General features: G+C 33.8%; 1 protein-coding gene across 5 annotated transcripts in view; it reads left to right on the forward strand.

Annotated features, from left to right (window-relative positions):
• The window catches only part of Exoc6 (exocyst complex component 6), a 185457-nt gene that overhangs the window by 84418 nt on the left and 84522 nt on the right, over positions 1–16517 (forward strand). For all 5 annotated transcript variants that reach the window (XM_047553573.1, XM_047553576.1, XM_047553578.1 and 2 more), the window contains 3 exons: positions 2604–2701; positions 8857–8962; positions 12623–12732. In XM_047553573.1, the coding sequence (XP_047409529.1) occupies positions 2604–2701; positions 8857–8962; positions 12623–12732 (314 nt within the window). The remainder of the gene's footprint in view (positions 1–2603; positions 2702–8856; positions 8963–12622; positions 12733–16517) is intronic.

A 16517-nucleotide genomic window follows, 5' to 3' on the forward strand; every position in this document is an offset into this window, starting at 1 on the left:
TTTTATTAAAAAATATTTTTTCTTGTTGTTGATGAACCTTTATTTAGCTTATTTATAAGCGGTGCTAAGAATTGAACACAGTGCCTCACACATGCTAGGCAAGTGCTCTACCATTGAACCACACCCCTAACCCCTTTTAATGTTTTTTATTTTGAGACCAGGTCTCATAAAATTGCTGAGGTTGATCTTGAACTTGCAATCCTCTTGTCTCAGCTGCCCAAGTAGGAGGAATTACAGGCATGTACCACTGCACCCAGCTAATTTTTAGATTTTTTAAACTGGCCACCCTAAGGAAATTTTGCTTTTTAAAATATCAGTGTTTTATCATTTAAAGCAAGGTTGTAACTCAGTGGTAGAGTACTTGCCTAGCATGTGTGAGGCACTGCGTTCAATTCTCAGCACCACATGTAAATAACAAAATAAAGGTCCATTGACAACTAAAAAAAAAAAACCCAAAAAACAAAAAACAAAACAAGGTGACTAAATAATAAAGTAAAAAGTAACACCAACACAGTTTAGTTGTGCTTACTGCCTGTTAGGCAAATTGAAAGTAAACATTTATTGATTTATTCATTAGTACTTTTTAAGCATCCTGTTAGCAGATATTTGATATATAAAATGGTAGAGACAAAAAAGTAAGTAAGAAGGTAGAGACATAAAAAATCCTTGGTTTTAAGAAATTCAATTTAGTTGTAAACAAATAATGTATTTAATAAGCAGTATAATAAAACAATATGTTAAAGAGCATTGAGCTCACAGAAGATAGAATGACTAATTTCATTTCCTGGAATTGGGGAAGCGAAATACAGAGAGTTGAAATTTGAGCTGGAATTTGAAGAGTGGGTTTCAGCAAGCTGACAGGAAGGAAAGGATAGTAAGGGAAGAACATGTGCAAACTATAGATCCAGTTTTGGGATAGTGAATGTGAGACTAGTTTAGCAGCTTGATAATATTAGAAACTAGTGTGTGGGTATGAGCAAGGAAGTGCAAATCATGGTGATGAAACTGATAACGTAGTTTGAACTAGATTATGGTAGGTCTTGTAGGACTTCAGTAAACCTTTTGTAGTTTTTAACCAGGGGAATGGCATGATGGGGCTTGTACTTTTGGATGGTTGGTAATTTTGAGGGTTTGGGAAATCTATTCAGTTGAAATAGGCAGGTGTGATTTTAGTTTAGGAAATACTTGTAATAATCTAGGCAAGAGATGTGAAGGACCTGAAATAAATCAGTTATACTGGGAATATTTCTAGAAGAATGAAAGATTTGAAGGAGATTTGTGAAGGGGGTAAAATGAAGAGTATTTAGTAACTGATTAAATATGTAGAGGAGAGTTTAGATGATTGTAAAGTTTTTCTCTTGATAAACTGGTTGATGATAGAACTGTTATCATAGAAAGTAAAAAGACACATGGTTTAGTTAGAAAGGGAGAAAATAAGTTAATTTTAATGTGATTGCTGGCCAACTGAGTGGAGATACCTAACAAGGTGTTGGAATTTATTGGAATTGTTTGGAATTTAGAGGTCTAGCTAGTGATACAGATTCAGAATAACCAGAAAAATATCAATTGAAGTCATTAGAGTTAGTATTGCTCTGGAGAGTTAAAAGAAAAGATGGAAGGATAGTGATAGATATTAAACAAGGAAACTGGAAGAATTGTTTATAGATGTAAAGCACAAGGATAGTGGGGTGGTGTTACAAAATTCAAAGCTGAGGAATTTTAAAAAGAAAGCGGTCTCACTTGAGATCATGGAATTTTATATTTAGGAGATAATCTTTGACATTGCTGAGCAGTTTAAATAGAGGTATAGGAATGGGAGTTAGATTGCATTAGGTGTGGCCATAAAAGAAATGATGGGGAAACACCTAGCAGCCACAGAAATTTGAGAGGACTTTTTTAGTCTCTTTTGTTGTTCTTAGTTTAAAGATGGGAGACAGTTTAGCATGTTTATTTAGCCAAGGAAAAGGAGCTAGGGAAAACTGAAGGCATAATAGAATAAGTAGATAATCCACAGAACAGTTCCTATAGAAGGAGATTGAATCAAGAACAAAGATGAAGGATAAACCCTGGAGAGGAAAAGGGACAACTGTGCAAAGTAGGAAAAGATGTCTGACCCTGAAAGGGGTAGGATTTCAGTGAACTTGGAGTGGAAAGGAATAAAGTTTAGGGAGTACATGTATATTTGATGGAAAGATACTAATTTGCCTTTTAGGACAAGTCAGTCTGAAATTGAAGGTACAAAAGAAGTCAACATGTTTCAGACAAATTTGTTCCTTTTCCTCTTGTTTACTCTCTAGGCACACAGTTATACAGATCACTAATCTTCAACTCTTTCCCATCTTGACTCTTTAATACTTTTGAGTACTCTCTTTTCCTGACTGTAAAGAGAGAAGTGGAAAAAAATTTCCAGCCTTTTGAAACTCTTTCTAGACCTCTATCTTAATGAAGTTTAGTAGAAAGTTAAAAAATCATTATATGCTTTGGGAATGACGTACAATGTGCCTTAGTGAACTCTTCCAAATGATTCTTTCGTATTCCCACCTTTCTTAATAAATATTTTTATACACTTATTTGTTTTTTTGTTTCTTTTTTCGGTATTTTAGGGTTATGGTTTTCCAGTGAACCGACTTTTTGACCTTTTATTTGAAATAAGAGATCAATACAATGAAACACTGCTTAAGAAATGGGCTGGAGTATTCAGGTTAGTCTAAGCCATGTGCCTTAATGTAATGAATAAGTTTGTTAAATGCTCAATCAACTGATTTTGCATAGAACCCCCAAAAATGCTTATAATCAATTTTTAATATGGTAAAATACACATAAAATTGACCATTTTAATCTGTGTCAGTGTGTTAAGTACATTTACCTTATTGCAACTATTGCCACCATCTATGTCTAGAAACTTTTATCTTCTCAAACAGAAGTTCTGTACCCACTAGACAATAACTCATTTCTTCCTTTCTCCAGCTCTTGACAGCCTCTAAAATTTCATTTGTCTCTAAAATTTAACTGCTTTAGGTAACTCATGTAAGTGGAACCATACAATATTTGTTCTTTTGTGTGCAGATCATTTCACTTAGCATAATGTCATCAAGGTTCATTCACATTGTATATATTAGAATTTCATTCCCTTTTAAGGCTGAATAATATTCTATTTTATCTTTTTACCACATATTGTTTCTTCATTCATTTGTTGATGGACATTTAGGTTGTTTCTACTTCTTAGGTATTGTGAGTAATGCTGTTGTGAACATGCCTATACATATATCTGTTTGAGTTTCTATTTTTAAATCTTTTTGAGTTTATACCCAGGAATGGAATGCTGGGTCATATAGTAAATATAGTTTTCATTTTTTGAGAAACTACCATTCTGTCCTCCATAGTAACTATACCATTTATAATTAGTTTTTAATTATATTTACTTTTAGTACTAATATCTATGATTTTTCAGTAAATGATTAGATATCTACAAGGCTGTGAGTATTCAAAGGAATTTCACAAAAGAAACTGAAATTTATAGCTTTTAAATTTGGTTTAGGTAAAGTTTTTTTTACAAACAACCTAAGTAGATTAAGAATTTTAAAGACTCTAAATAGGAAAATTGCTGTTACTATAACCACTTGCCTGAAGGCATAGATTACAGTATTTTAATATCTGTGAGACTTTACATTGCCAAGAAAAGAGAAATCTGCCTCTACTTTTAATTACTAAAAGCTTTCTTCCCTCCCCCTTCCTTCCTTTCTCTCTTCTCTCTTTTCCTTTTTACTTCTTCCCTTTCTCCCTCTCTCCCTCCCTCTCTCTTTCTCTTTCAGAAAAGAGTCAATCTTGAGATCTTATATCTAGGTTACCCAAAGTATGATAAAAGTAATATGTCAGTAATATCTGGTGATAAAAGTAATATGTCAATAATATCTGATGATCTTAAGTTAAAAATACCAGCTTAGCACTTACCCCAACAATTTTGAACACCATGAAAGCTAACCTTCTAAATTCTATAACAGAATTCTTATTAAGTGGTGATATACTTATATTAAAATTATATTTACATTGTATTATATTTACAAGGTGATTTACTGAAATTAAAATCAACTAAATAAATCCTTATTTGAGTTTGTTGTATTAACATTCTTTAGGAGTGATATTGTCAGGATGATGTCCCAGTTGAGATAATTGACAATATTGATGAGTCCATATTGCTATCATCAATTTTTAATATTATTTTAAAAGTAACAATAGTACTTATTGATAGAGGCAGTAATATATAGCATATGTTATGATGCATTGTGATATAATATCTTTATACTTACAAAATCTTTGAGTTGTCATTTATTTGGCCTCTTCAGAAGGAAGTTTAAGATTTTATAATTGTTGCTGAATTGTATTGAGCCAGTCATTCTCTTTTATTTATTTTAAGACTTCTAGCAGTGACATTACTCTCCCAAATTAGGGAAACAATGAAGTACTTTTTCCTTTGGGAAGCTAAAGAGTTCATTCAAGTAAAGATAAGATTAAGTTTATTCTCCATAATAATAGTGGAGAAGAAAAAAATAATAGTTTTCCAATTGTAACAATAAATACATAATTCTCAACATCATTCTAGATCACACTTTTTGCCTAAATTTTTGGGAAATAGTAGAATTTTAGTTTGGCTTATCCTGACCTATATCTTCAAATATTTTACAAGTAGTGAATTGACAATAGTAAAATGGGGAAAAAGTAAAAGTTTTTATCAGTACTGAATAATTAAAACTTGACTGTATCCATGATAGAATTTATAATTTCACTACTACTATACTTTGTTTATCTATGTGTAGTTCTCTGACCACATTGTGAATACCAACATTTTATTTATTTTTATACATTTTATATACCCATGGTTTTATTTGATTATTACTACTACTTCTACTGCTACTACCAGGGATTTAACCCAGGGCACTTAACCATTGAGCCCCAGCCCTTTTTAATTTTGAGACAGGGTCTTGCTTAGTTGCCGAGACTGACTTTGAACTTGGAATCTTTCTGCCTCAGCCTCCTAAGCTACTGGAATTATAGGAATTGCACCACCACACCTGGCTGTTTATCATTCTTAGTTGGCAAATAATAATTGTTTATATTTATGGAATATAATATGATGTTTTGATATATGGATGATTAAATCAAACTAACATACCCATCTTTTTTTTTTTTTTGTACCAGATATTGAACCCAGGAATGCTTAATCACTGAGCACATCCCCAGCCCTTTGTTTTATTTTTTCTTTTGAGGAAGGGTCTTGCTAAGTTGCTTAGGGCCTTGCTGTGTTGCTGAGGATGGCTTTGATACTCCTGCCTCAGCCTCCTGGTCCACCATGCCCAGCCATACCCATTATCTTATATGCATACTTTCTTGTAGTGCAAGTGTTTAAAATTTACTGTCTAGCTATTTTGAAATACATGCCACATTACTAATTATCGTCACCTTGCTGTGCAGTAGATCTCAAACATTTAATCCTCCTGTCTAACTGAAACTTCATACCCTTTGACCAACATCTTGTCTCATCCCTTGTCCCTGGTAAGGGGTAACCACCTTCTGGAAACCACTGTTCTACTCTCACTTCTATAAGTTTGACTTTTCCAAGATTCCACAAGCAAGTAAGATTGTTTAGTATTTGTCTTTCTTTACCTGACATATGTCACTTATATCCTAAAGGTTCATTCATGTTATTGCAAATTATAGAATTTCTTTCATTTTTAAGGTTGAATGGTATTCCATTGTGTATATGTACCACATTTTCTTTCTTGCTGTTGAGTTCCTTATATTTTTTATATTAATCTCTTAGTAGATTTATCAGATGTATATTAGCAAGTATTTTCTCCTAATCTGAGTTGTTTCTTCACTTTTGTTTACTATGCTGTGCAGCAGCTTTTTAAGTTGATGTAGTCTCATTTGTCTACTTTTGCTTTTGTTACTTGTACTTTTGAGATTGTGTCCAAAATATCATTGCCCAGACCAATGTTGTGGAGCTATTTCTATATTCTTGATTACTTAGCCCTAATACAGTGTTTTGCACAGAATAGGACCTCATTATATGTTTGCGGAATTTGGTTCTATAACTTCAGTCCTTTAACTTACTTTTTAACCTTTTACTTTATTTTTAAGCAATGTTTAGAATGAAATAGAAAAAATGGAATCTTCTCACCATATTTAAGTGAACTGAGCCTTACTTTGTGTGCAGTCATGATTTACAAACCCATGTCTTCATTTCTAACCTGTTATCAAGACCTAAGAATAAATTTTTACCAACTGGACATCATCTACCACTCAAACCACACATTTCTCTGTATGCCTTACCTCAACAAATGTCTCTGATGAATTAAATATCATTTATTCATTTGCCCTATCTAGAAACCAGATTTGTCATAAGTATACTTTCCCTCACAATCCCATTTAATTTTAGGTCCTATATATTCTACTTCTTAAAAGCATGTTACTTCCTTTCTGCCTTCTCTACTATTAGTTTTTTTTTTTTTTTTTTTTTTTTTTTTTTTTTGTGGTGCTGGGGATTTGAACCCAGGGCCTTGTGCTTGTGAGGCAAGCACTCTACCAACTGAGCTATATCCCCAGCCCTCTACTATAGTTTTAATTCAAACCCTCATCACCTTTTATTTAGATTGTTCCTCAGTGTTTCTAACTGATCTTTCTATATTCATTATTGGTCTTTTTCCAATTTGTTCTCCATATAGTAAAAATCTTCCTGTGACATTCTTCTTCCTAAAACCTTTTATTGCCTTAAGTATAAAGTCTGTGTGCCTCCATTTTGTCAAACTGCCCAACCTCATCTTTCAACATGTGTCTGATAAACTTTACACTCCAGCAATATCTGAATACTATTGTTTTACACCCCCTGATATTTATACTTTTTCCCTCTTTATGCCTTCGCACATATGGTCCTTTATCCCAAGTGCTTTTTTCCCATAATCTCATTAGTAGTGTTTCTTTTCATCTTTCATCAACAGCGTCCATAGCTCCTCTGTAGAACTTTCCATGAGATATTCCTCCACCTGTTTTTGATAGTTAAATCCTGCCTTGTCCTGTTTTGACTCTTGTATCTTACCGTATTATAGAATACCTCATTATAAACATAATTTGTATATCTGTCTCTCATATTTAATTCAAGGACACGTATCTGGCTTTTTTGGGGGGCAGAGAGTTCCACAGATTGAACTCAGAGGCACTCAACCACTGAGCCACATCCTCAGCCCTATTTTGTATTTTTTTAGAGATAGGGTCTTACTGAATTGCTTAGTGCTTCACTATTGCTGAGGCTGGCTTTGAACTCACAATTCTCCTGCCTTAGCCTCCTGAGCTGCTGGGATTACAGTTGTGTACCTCTGTGCTCCCAGGAATCTGGCTTTTGTCTTTATGAAGTAAGGAATTTTCATCATAATTCAAAGCCTAGAATGTAATAGGTGTCAGTAAATATTTAACTGAATTGTTGAATAAAAATAAATTAATGATTGAACAGCAGCTATCTTAGGACAGGCTGTATTATGCTACAGCAACAAGAACAACAAGACCCCCAAAATCTCCACACAGACAGTTTCTCACTCATACTAATGTTTACAGTATGTTTAGTAGTCAGAGATCCAAGCTATTTATGTTTGTGATTCTGTCTTCTAAACATATTGCTTCCTTTGTCACTGTGGGGAGGAGGGTTACACAATTTGCTTATAAATACTTCAGACTCAAAGTAGCACATATCCCTTCTGTTATGCCAGTGGCCACAACTAGTTATGTGGTCCTGCCTAACTCAGGGACTGTGTAGGAGAGGAGAGCACATGGATATGTGATGAGTAGTAAATGTGTCTGCCTTACTAACTGTAAAAGGTTCATTTCTAATCACAACATTATGAGAGACTAAATAAATATAATATTTAGTTCATCAAGTGCTTGTGGTCTAACTGGGAAGAGAGAAGACACAAGACAATTTGAAAATTGTCCCTATCAAAAAATCTGTTTGGACTGCTCTTCATCTGTTTTTAATGCCAATAATGAACTTGTTCAGACTATATCTTTTTTTTTTTATTATTGTAAACAAATGGGATACATGTTGTTTCTCTGTTTGTACATGGCGTAAAGGCATACCATTTGTGTAATCATAAATTTACATGGGGTAATGTTGTTTGATTCATTGTTATTTTTTTTTCCCTTCCCCCCCACCCCTCCCACCCCTCTTTTCCCTCTATACAGTCCTTCCTTCCTCCATTCTTGCCCTCCTCCCTAACCCTAACTCTAACCCTAACACTAACCCCTCCCACCCCCCATTATGTGTCATCATCCACTTATTAGCGATATCATTCGTTCATTGGTTTTTTGAGATTGGCTTATCTCACTTAGCATGATATTCTCCAGTTTCATCCATTTGCCTGCAAATGCCATAATTTTATCATTCTTTATGACTGAGTAATATTCCATTGTATATATATACCACATTTTCTTTATCCATTCATCAATTGAAGGACATCTAGGTTGGTTCCACAATCTGGCTATTGTGAACTGAGCAGCTATGAACATTGATGTGGCTGTATCTCTGTAATATGCTGATTTTAAGTCCTTTGGGTATAGGCCAAGGAGTGGGATAGCAGAATTGTTCTAGAGTAGAAAACTAAAAGTATTGAGAGGACATAACCTGAATTTTGAGGGACAGGACTTATGCTTGCATTTTAGAATTGTGGATGATTAGACAGTATTTTCCTCTTTGGACTTTTAACTGATAAATAAACAATGCTTTTGTCTTAGTTGGGTTCTTAAGATACTGTCTTGTAATACTCTAATGATATATTTTATAATAATATGTTTTTAATTTTCTTTTAACAGGGACATTTTTGAAGAAGATAATTATAGCCCCATCCCTATTGTCAGTGAAGAAGAGTATAGAATAGTCACCAGCAAGTTTCCTTTTCAAGATCCGGACCTTGAAAAGGTATGAATTAGTTTTTAATTTAAGAATTTAAAAAATAAATTCGTGATCTACAGTACTACATAAAATTAACCTGATATTGTAAGTAAGAATGACTTTTGGGGACAGTTTTTTGGTTGCATTATTTGAAAAAATTATATTTTGTTAACTTGTAAAGATTATACTATTATTCTACTATTTTGATGTGGTGAAGAAGGGCTTTCCTGGGGATGCTAGAAGGAAATGGTGTCCCAAATGGTACATGGATTCCTGTGGCAAATGTTACTTGTGTTGAGTGAATTCCAAGTAATATGTACTAAATGTTTGCATGAATTATTTTAATAAAAATATATTCTAGGGAAAGAGAAGAGAATTTCTTTGAAATATTCAGCACTGTGGAAGATCTTATTGTAGCTTTTTAAAAGAAGTGTAGTTCTATAAAAATTTTATCTTGGTTAAGTGAAAGATACACGAAGGCAATATCTCCCTGCATATTTCCTTTGGAAGAAGGAATATATTTCTGGAGACAAGATAACTAAATAAAAGACAGGGTAGAGAAAAGAAGTAGTTGAATATGTAGGATATTCTGGGATACACATGAGTGCTCATACATACATATGAACATGCAAAATTGCACTTACCCAGTATTGCTGGGGAGAATCAAATCTTATGAGAAATGAACAGCATATTTTCTGCAGCTATTGCCTCTTTTATTTTCTTTATTTTGTTTTCTTCTTTTTGTTTTTTTTCCAGTTCTTTATAAATTCAATCTTTTTCTACTTTGTTTTGGTACCAGGGATTGAACCCAGGTGCACTTAACCACTGAGCCATATTCCCAGCCCTTTTATATTTTGAGACAGTGTCTTGCTAACTTGCATAGGACTTTGCTAAGTTGCTGATAATGGCTTTGAGCTTGTTGGTGGTATTTTTGACTCCTTTAGCCTCCTAGGATGCTGGGATTACAGGCATGCACCACCACCGTGCCTGGTTCTTTTCTACATTTTTATTGTCAGAATAGGCAAGACTGAATTCAGAGTGAATTGTGAATATAAATTTTTGTCATTTTTTTATGTACAACCTAGTCATGTGATGTGAAATAATTACTAAATGTAGAACCAAGTAATTAAATGCACAGCTTTTAGATTATAGCTAACATTGCTAAAAGACCAGAATAATCCTTCTAATGCTCTAGTTTTTGAACCCTAGAGTTGTCTGTGTTAAGAAACATTACTAGAATATTCTTCCTTTCATGGCTTGGTGTTATTTTCTGTTGTTTGTAGTTACTGGTAAGGAGTTTGTTTAGGCTATAGCATCTGTATCAAGAGCACTGAACCAGCCAGTTGTGGTAGTGCACACTTATAATCCAGTGGTGTGAGAGGCTGAGACAGGAGGATGACAAGTTTGAGGCCAGCCTTAGCAACTTAGTGAGGCCCTGTCTCAAAATAAAAAAATAAGGAGTGGGGATGTAAATCAGTGGTAAAGTACCCTTGGGTTAAATCCACAATAACACCCCCACACACACCCCTGCCACTGAAATAAAGCACTGAACCAGACTGGATTCACACATTAGCTCTGCTTGTAGCTTGCTATGGCCAAGTGACTTACCTTATTTGGGTATTAGGGCCTCTTCTGTCAAATGAAGTTGAACTGAGTGATGTTTATTGTCCCTTCCAGTTATGATAAACAATTCTAAGTAGGTTTGTAATTTAAAGGAAGCTTTGTAAGGAGCTTCTAATATATACATTTATTCCTTAGATTAAGCTCCTAATATAGGAAATCATATTCACTGTTCAGTATTTTTGCATGCATAAAGGCTGTAATCCTGTAGTGTAATGTACAAGGTTGAAGAAGTATAGGAGATAATAATCCAGAAATGTAATTGGAAGATGTCTGTTATCCCAGTGACTCCTGATACTGAGACAGGAGGATTGCAACTTCCAGGCCACCCTCAGCAACTTAGTGAGACCCTGTCTCAAAATAAAACATAAAAAATGGCTGGGGATGTAGCTCAGTGATAAAGTGCCCCTGGGTTAGTTGTAGTGCGCGCACACACACACACACACACACACACGCACACACCAAAAAAAAAAAAAAAGAAGAAGGAAGGAAATGTAATTGGAGAAACAGAAAGGGTCAAATCATAATAACCCTTTCCAATATTATATTGGAAAGTATAGCCTTTATCCCAGGAGTTGTCACAAGCCAACAAATGGTTTTCAGCAGTAAGAACATAATCAGATTTGTGCTTTAGGAATATTATTCTGGCTAACCTGTAAATGATTAGAGAAGAGTAAGACTGATGGCAGGGAGACTAGCTAAGAGATTTTTACAGTTATCCAAGTAAGAGAGGTTGGTGACCTGAATAAGAGCTCTGGTTGTAGAACCTGGCTTAGGAGGTAATCAGGAAGTTGAACAGCAGAGGTGGTGGTTATTTTCTTATGAGGGATAAGGAAGATAAAAGGAGTCAAGTATAGTAACTAAATTTCTATATTGAATAGTAGTGGCATTCACTATGATGGGACACACAAGAGGAACAGGTTTTGAAGGAAAATATGATAATTTTCACTTTTGGATCTATTGTGTCTGAAATAATACAACCAAATGGAGTTGTCCAGTAGGTAGTTAGATATGGGGATTTGGACCTCAAGAGAAGGATTTGATCTGGAATTATAGATTTGAGAAATATTAGCATTTGCATGGTGATTGAAATCATGGGAGTATGAGATCATCCAAGGTAAGAGGAGAAGGTTTAGGATAAAACCCTAAGGCAATAATTAAAGGATGGCCAGGAGAAGAGAATTAGAGTAGGTAGAGAAGTAGAAGGAAAGCAGTGTAGGGCAGGATACCAAGGAAAGAGAGATCATTTAAGGAAAGAGCCAACTGAGTCAGATACTTCAGAGAGGTCAGATACATGAAAAGCTGAAAAGCTCCACTGCAGTTAACAGCTAGAAGGCATTGGTGACCTTGGTGACCTTGGTGAGTGTACTTTCACTAATGTAACAAGGTTGAAATGAATGTGAAGCTAGAAATGTAGATTAGACCTACTAAAGTATAAATGAGCTTTTGGGTTAAATTTTTAGAGGAATTTTACCTTTTGGAGGCTGAGAATTTTCAAGTGGTTATTGACTGATAAAGCAGTTTAGCCAAGAAGCACACTGTAAGCCATACTGTTTGATGATCTGAAAGCTGCTGTAAGACATTCTGAGAATTATGAATTAAACTGGGTATATTTTTGAATTGACATCAAGCTTTCACAGGAGCTAAGTTGAGGGAATCTTAGAATTATTCAGTAATTCTGAGCCAGGAAGCTGGCCTATAACTTTTATGGCCACCATTAAATACTTTATATCTATAATACAATTATTATGAATAAAACGTAGCAAGCAATTAGACTTCTGCGCAGTGCTGACCATCAGAACACAAAGAGGTATTGATATGTGCTGCCTCTGCTTGTTAGAAGTCTCATAAAATGATTTTAAGAATAAGGTTAAATTGCTGCACTTTTTTTTTCAGAATTATTTTGGATCTCTTTAAAATATAAAAAAATAGAAAAGCAACAATAGAGTTTATACAGTTATTTATTGTTAATTCAAATATGAAATCAATTTAATTTTTATATTTTGTAATTATTAGAATGTCTTTTTCTAAAATTTCAAAAACAATATTTACTTTCTTTTTCTACAGCAATCTTTCCCCAAAAAATTCCCCATGTCTCAGTCAGTGCCTCATATATACATTCAAGTTAAAGAATTTATTTATGCCAGCCTTAAATTTTCAGAGTCACTACACCGGAGGTAAGCTTACTAATAAGAAATGTGTCTTTATTGTACTGTTTTTATGAAGCATTAACATTTGGTTTTCATACCATGACTTTGTGGATTATTCTCTTATCAAAAAAGTTTACATATTTAGGTTTAGTTGCTACAAATCTAATTTTTAGCTTGTAATTATGTAAATCTTCAAAATATATAAAAGTAGAACTAATTTGATAGGAAATCTTATGTTCTCTGCATCTAAATTTAACAGTAATAAAATTTTTGCCATATGTTCAATTTTTTTGCAGTGCTGGGGATTGAACACAGGGCCTTACTCATGCTGGGTCATTACTCTACCACTGAGCAACATCCCTAGCCTTTGCCATATCTTCTTTAAGCTTTTTTTTTTTCTTGAAATATTTGAAAGCAAATTCCTGATATAATAATCTTTTATTCCTGAATACTTCAGGATATGTTTCTAAAAACAATGAGGACATTTTATTAGTTAACAAAATGTAACAAAATAAACATGATTCCTTAATATCGGTTTCCTAGTATATATCAATATTCTCTTGATTGTCCTCAAAATATCTTTTTAAATCCAGGTCCAAACAAGGTTCACACCCTGTGCTCATTATTAAATCTGTTTCATCAGTGTTGCCTTTTTATCTGTGGTGTTGACTGCCTTATTGAAAATCCAATATTGTTAAGCTTGTTTTTTATCAGGTTCAAAGTGAGGATTTGGATAAAATCAATAGAATAAGTAAAGACTGTTGTAGCAAATTGATACACTCAGTAATGGAGAGCAGCACAACTACTCTAGGTAGTGATAGCCAATTTAATTTTATAGGCAAGAAATGCCGTTTATCTGATATGATGAAAGTAATATCTTGTGTTCATGGAAATTATCCTGTTAGCTGATAAGGAAACTGATGCTCAGAAAGGCTAAATCATTCATCCAGAATGATCTTGCTAATAAGGTTGAGAACTGAGATGAAGAGCAGTTCTGACTTAAGTCACTAAAAGTATCTGGAACAATGCCTGTCATATAAAAAAGGTTTAGTTAATCGAAGCAGAGCATTAATCTTTATGCTACATGTTGTTCCAGTTACTTAGGTAGATCCTGCATTGTAGTCATGTGATACATTTCTGATTATGAACACTCTGGAACACAGGGGGTTAATGCCGACTTTCATGCTTTCTCTGAAATTTTGTTCTTCTGAATTTATATACAGAATAGCAGGAGATATTCTTTTTCAGTGGGAAACTATATAATTTTAAGTCACAGAAAGGCATGAAGGCAGTTCATATGTTTAATCGTTTGTTTTTCAAGCAGAAACAATTGTATATTATTTACTGTTATCTGTTTCTTTTTGTAAGGTATTATTATTTTGGATTTAAACAAGATAAAAAGTAATTGGAAAAAGAAATGTGTGTTCTGCCAGTGTGAAAGAGTATTTAATTTAAGGTCTTGCATTGTTCTTTCTTTGTGAGTAATGATTCTTTAAAAGAATTTTTAATTCCTGTTCATGAGTAATATGAATAGGAGAAGAAAGAAAGCAAATATCTATCAAATAGTATTTGTTGTGCTATGTGATTCCCATAAGTCAAAGGTTCCCAAAAACATTAGTTCTCAGAAACATTAGTATCATAGAGGAAATAATTAGAAATGCTACCTCAGACCTCCTAAATTAGAAACTGAGGGTTAGGCCCAAGGTTTTACCAACTTCTCTGAGTGATTCTGATACATAACAAAGTTAAAAAAATAAAATCACTGCTTAAGGTTCATCATACTTTGCCAACCACTTACACCAAAATTTCTAAATATATTAGCTTTAGCTTTAGATACTAGAAGTAGTGTAGTGCATGACATGCTACACACAACATAATCTAGCCTTTGAAAAAGGCAACAAATACAAATGAGTGTTACCAGAAAAGGAGTAACATAAAATAAGTCTGATTAAAATGCTAGGTTTTTCTAGTGGATATATCTTGAGCCGCAAGTGGTTCAGAGCCATCAATAATTTATTCCTATCCTGTTTTTCATTTAACATTCTGTTCTGATCTAAAACAGAGGTTATAGAACCTAAGCCAAGAACAAGTCTGAGTCTTGATGCTAACAAGTCAACTAATCTTAAGCTGCAGTTTCCTCATCTGTCAAATGAGGGAAATAATTTTTTGGGTGGTTATAAGAATGAAATGAGGTAGTACATGTGCATAAAGCACCCAGTACAGTGCCTGGCACATGGTAGGCTTATAGAACTTAGAAGAGGATAGGATGCTACAATATTAGATGTGATATTGGAGCTTGGAGTGTTTATACTTTATTTTAGAAGTGTTGGAGAACTATTGAAGAATGTTTAAGGTGTGATATGATTGGAGTTACATTTTCAAAAGTTTACCTCTGGTCTCAGTGTGGATGGTAAATTGGGAAAAGATAACAAAAGGAGGTAAAGTCAAAAAGAGGTGAAAAATGACTGAAATAGGATCAGTGGTTACAAAGAGAAAGCAACATATACAAGAAGTGTTAGGAGCCTGAAATAGAAGTACTTGTGAATAATTTTATGAAGAAGTGAAGGGATGGAGGACAGTTTGACTTATGTTTGGGTGGATTTGAATTTGTCTATATACTCTCTAATAGTAGAGATTTCAGTTAGAGTTAGTTATCTGTAAAAACATTGGGGATCTATTGTGTTATTTTGAGATAAATAAATGCTAGTGAAAGGGAAAAACAAAAAGTCTCTCCTTAGCACTCATCTTAAAACTTAACACAAACAGAATAAAATTGAGAATTATTCTTGGAGTAGGGAGGTCCTGAGGATTGAACCCAGGGCTTGTGCATGCTGAAGGACATACTATATCATCCCTGGTCTTGAGAGTTATTCTTGAAGCTGCAGTCCTGATCTATAACATTAGTTCCCTAATCCTTTAAATGTAAATTAATTGTCCCTAAATTGGTAGTATGCACAATTTGAATGTTCTAACATGTACTTGTTATTCCCTACTCTAAATATGTATTCTTGAAACACAAGACTCATACCTGATTAAAATATTATTACTTTTGTAGAGCTGGACATGTTGGCTCATGCCTATAATCCCAGTGGTTTGGGAGGCTGTGGCAGGAGGATTGCAAGTTCAAAGCCAGCCTCAGAAACTTAGCAAACAATTAGTGAGACTCTTGTCTCTAAATAAAATATTTAAAAAAAGGGCTGGGGATGTAGCTCAGTGATTAAGTGCCCCTGGTTCAATCTCTGGTACCAAAAACAAAAAACAAACAAACAAAAACACCACTTGTAGAAAGCATAGAAATACAGCATTTCGAAATTAACTTTTATTTTATTTACAGAGGAGAGACAATGACTTTCTAACAATTATGATTTGATTTTTAACTGGCTTTTATAACACCAAAGATAAAAGTCACTAGTCATTTTACTATGTATAATTTTCCCTAAAACTAATGTCTGAATATAACTAGAATTGAACTAGAACATCAGTTCCAAATCTTCTTACATATGAATTTTAAAAGGCAAATGTTGTACACTAATGCTGCAACAGAAAAGGCTACCAGTATTTTCCTTCTTTCTTTGATAAAAATATCTGTAATTTTGTTAGTTTGATTTCTGCTCCTTTTAATAAGCTAGGATCATTATCCAAGAAAACATTTATTCTGACATTTTAAAAAAGTTATGCTTTATCAAATGTACTCACTATTCTAATTTTGTTACTCAGAGGAAAAAGAAATTCAGTATATGGGGCTAGGGGTGTAGCTTAGGGATAGAGTGCTTGCCTAGCATGTGTAAGACTCTGGGTTCAATCCTTACTAA

Source organism: Sciurus carolinensis, chromosome 5 (genome assembly GCF_902686445.1).
Source record: "Sciurus carolinensis chromosome 5, mSciCar1.2, whole genome shotgun sequence".
NCBI classification, from domain to species: Eukaryota; Metazoa; Chordata; class Mammalia; order Rodentia; family Sciuridae; genus Sciurus; species Sciurus carolinensis.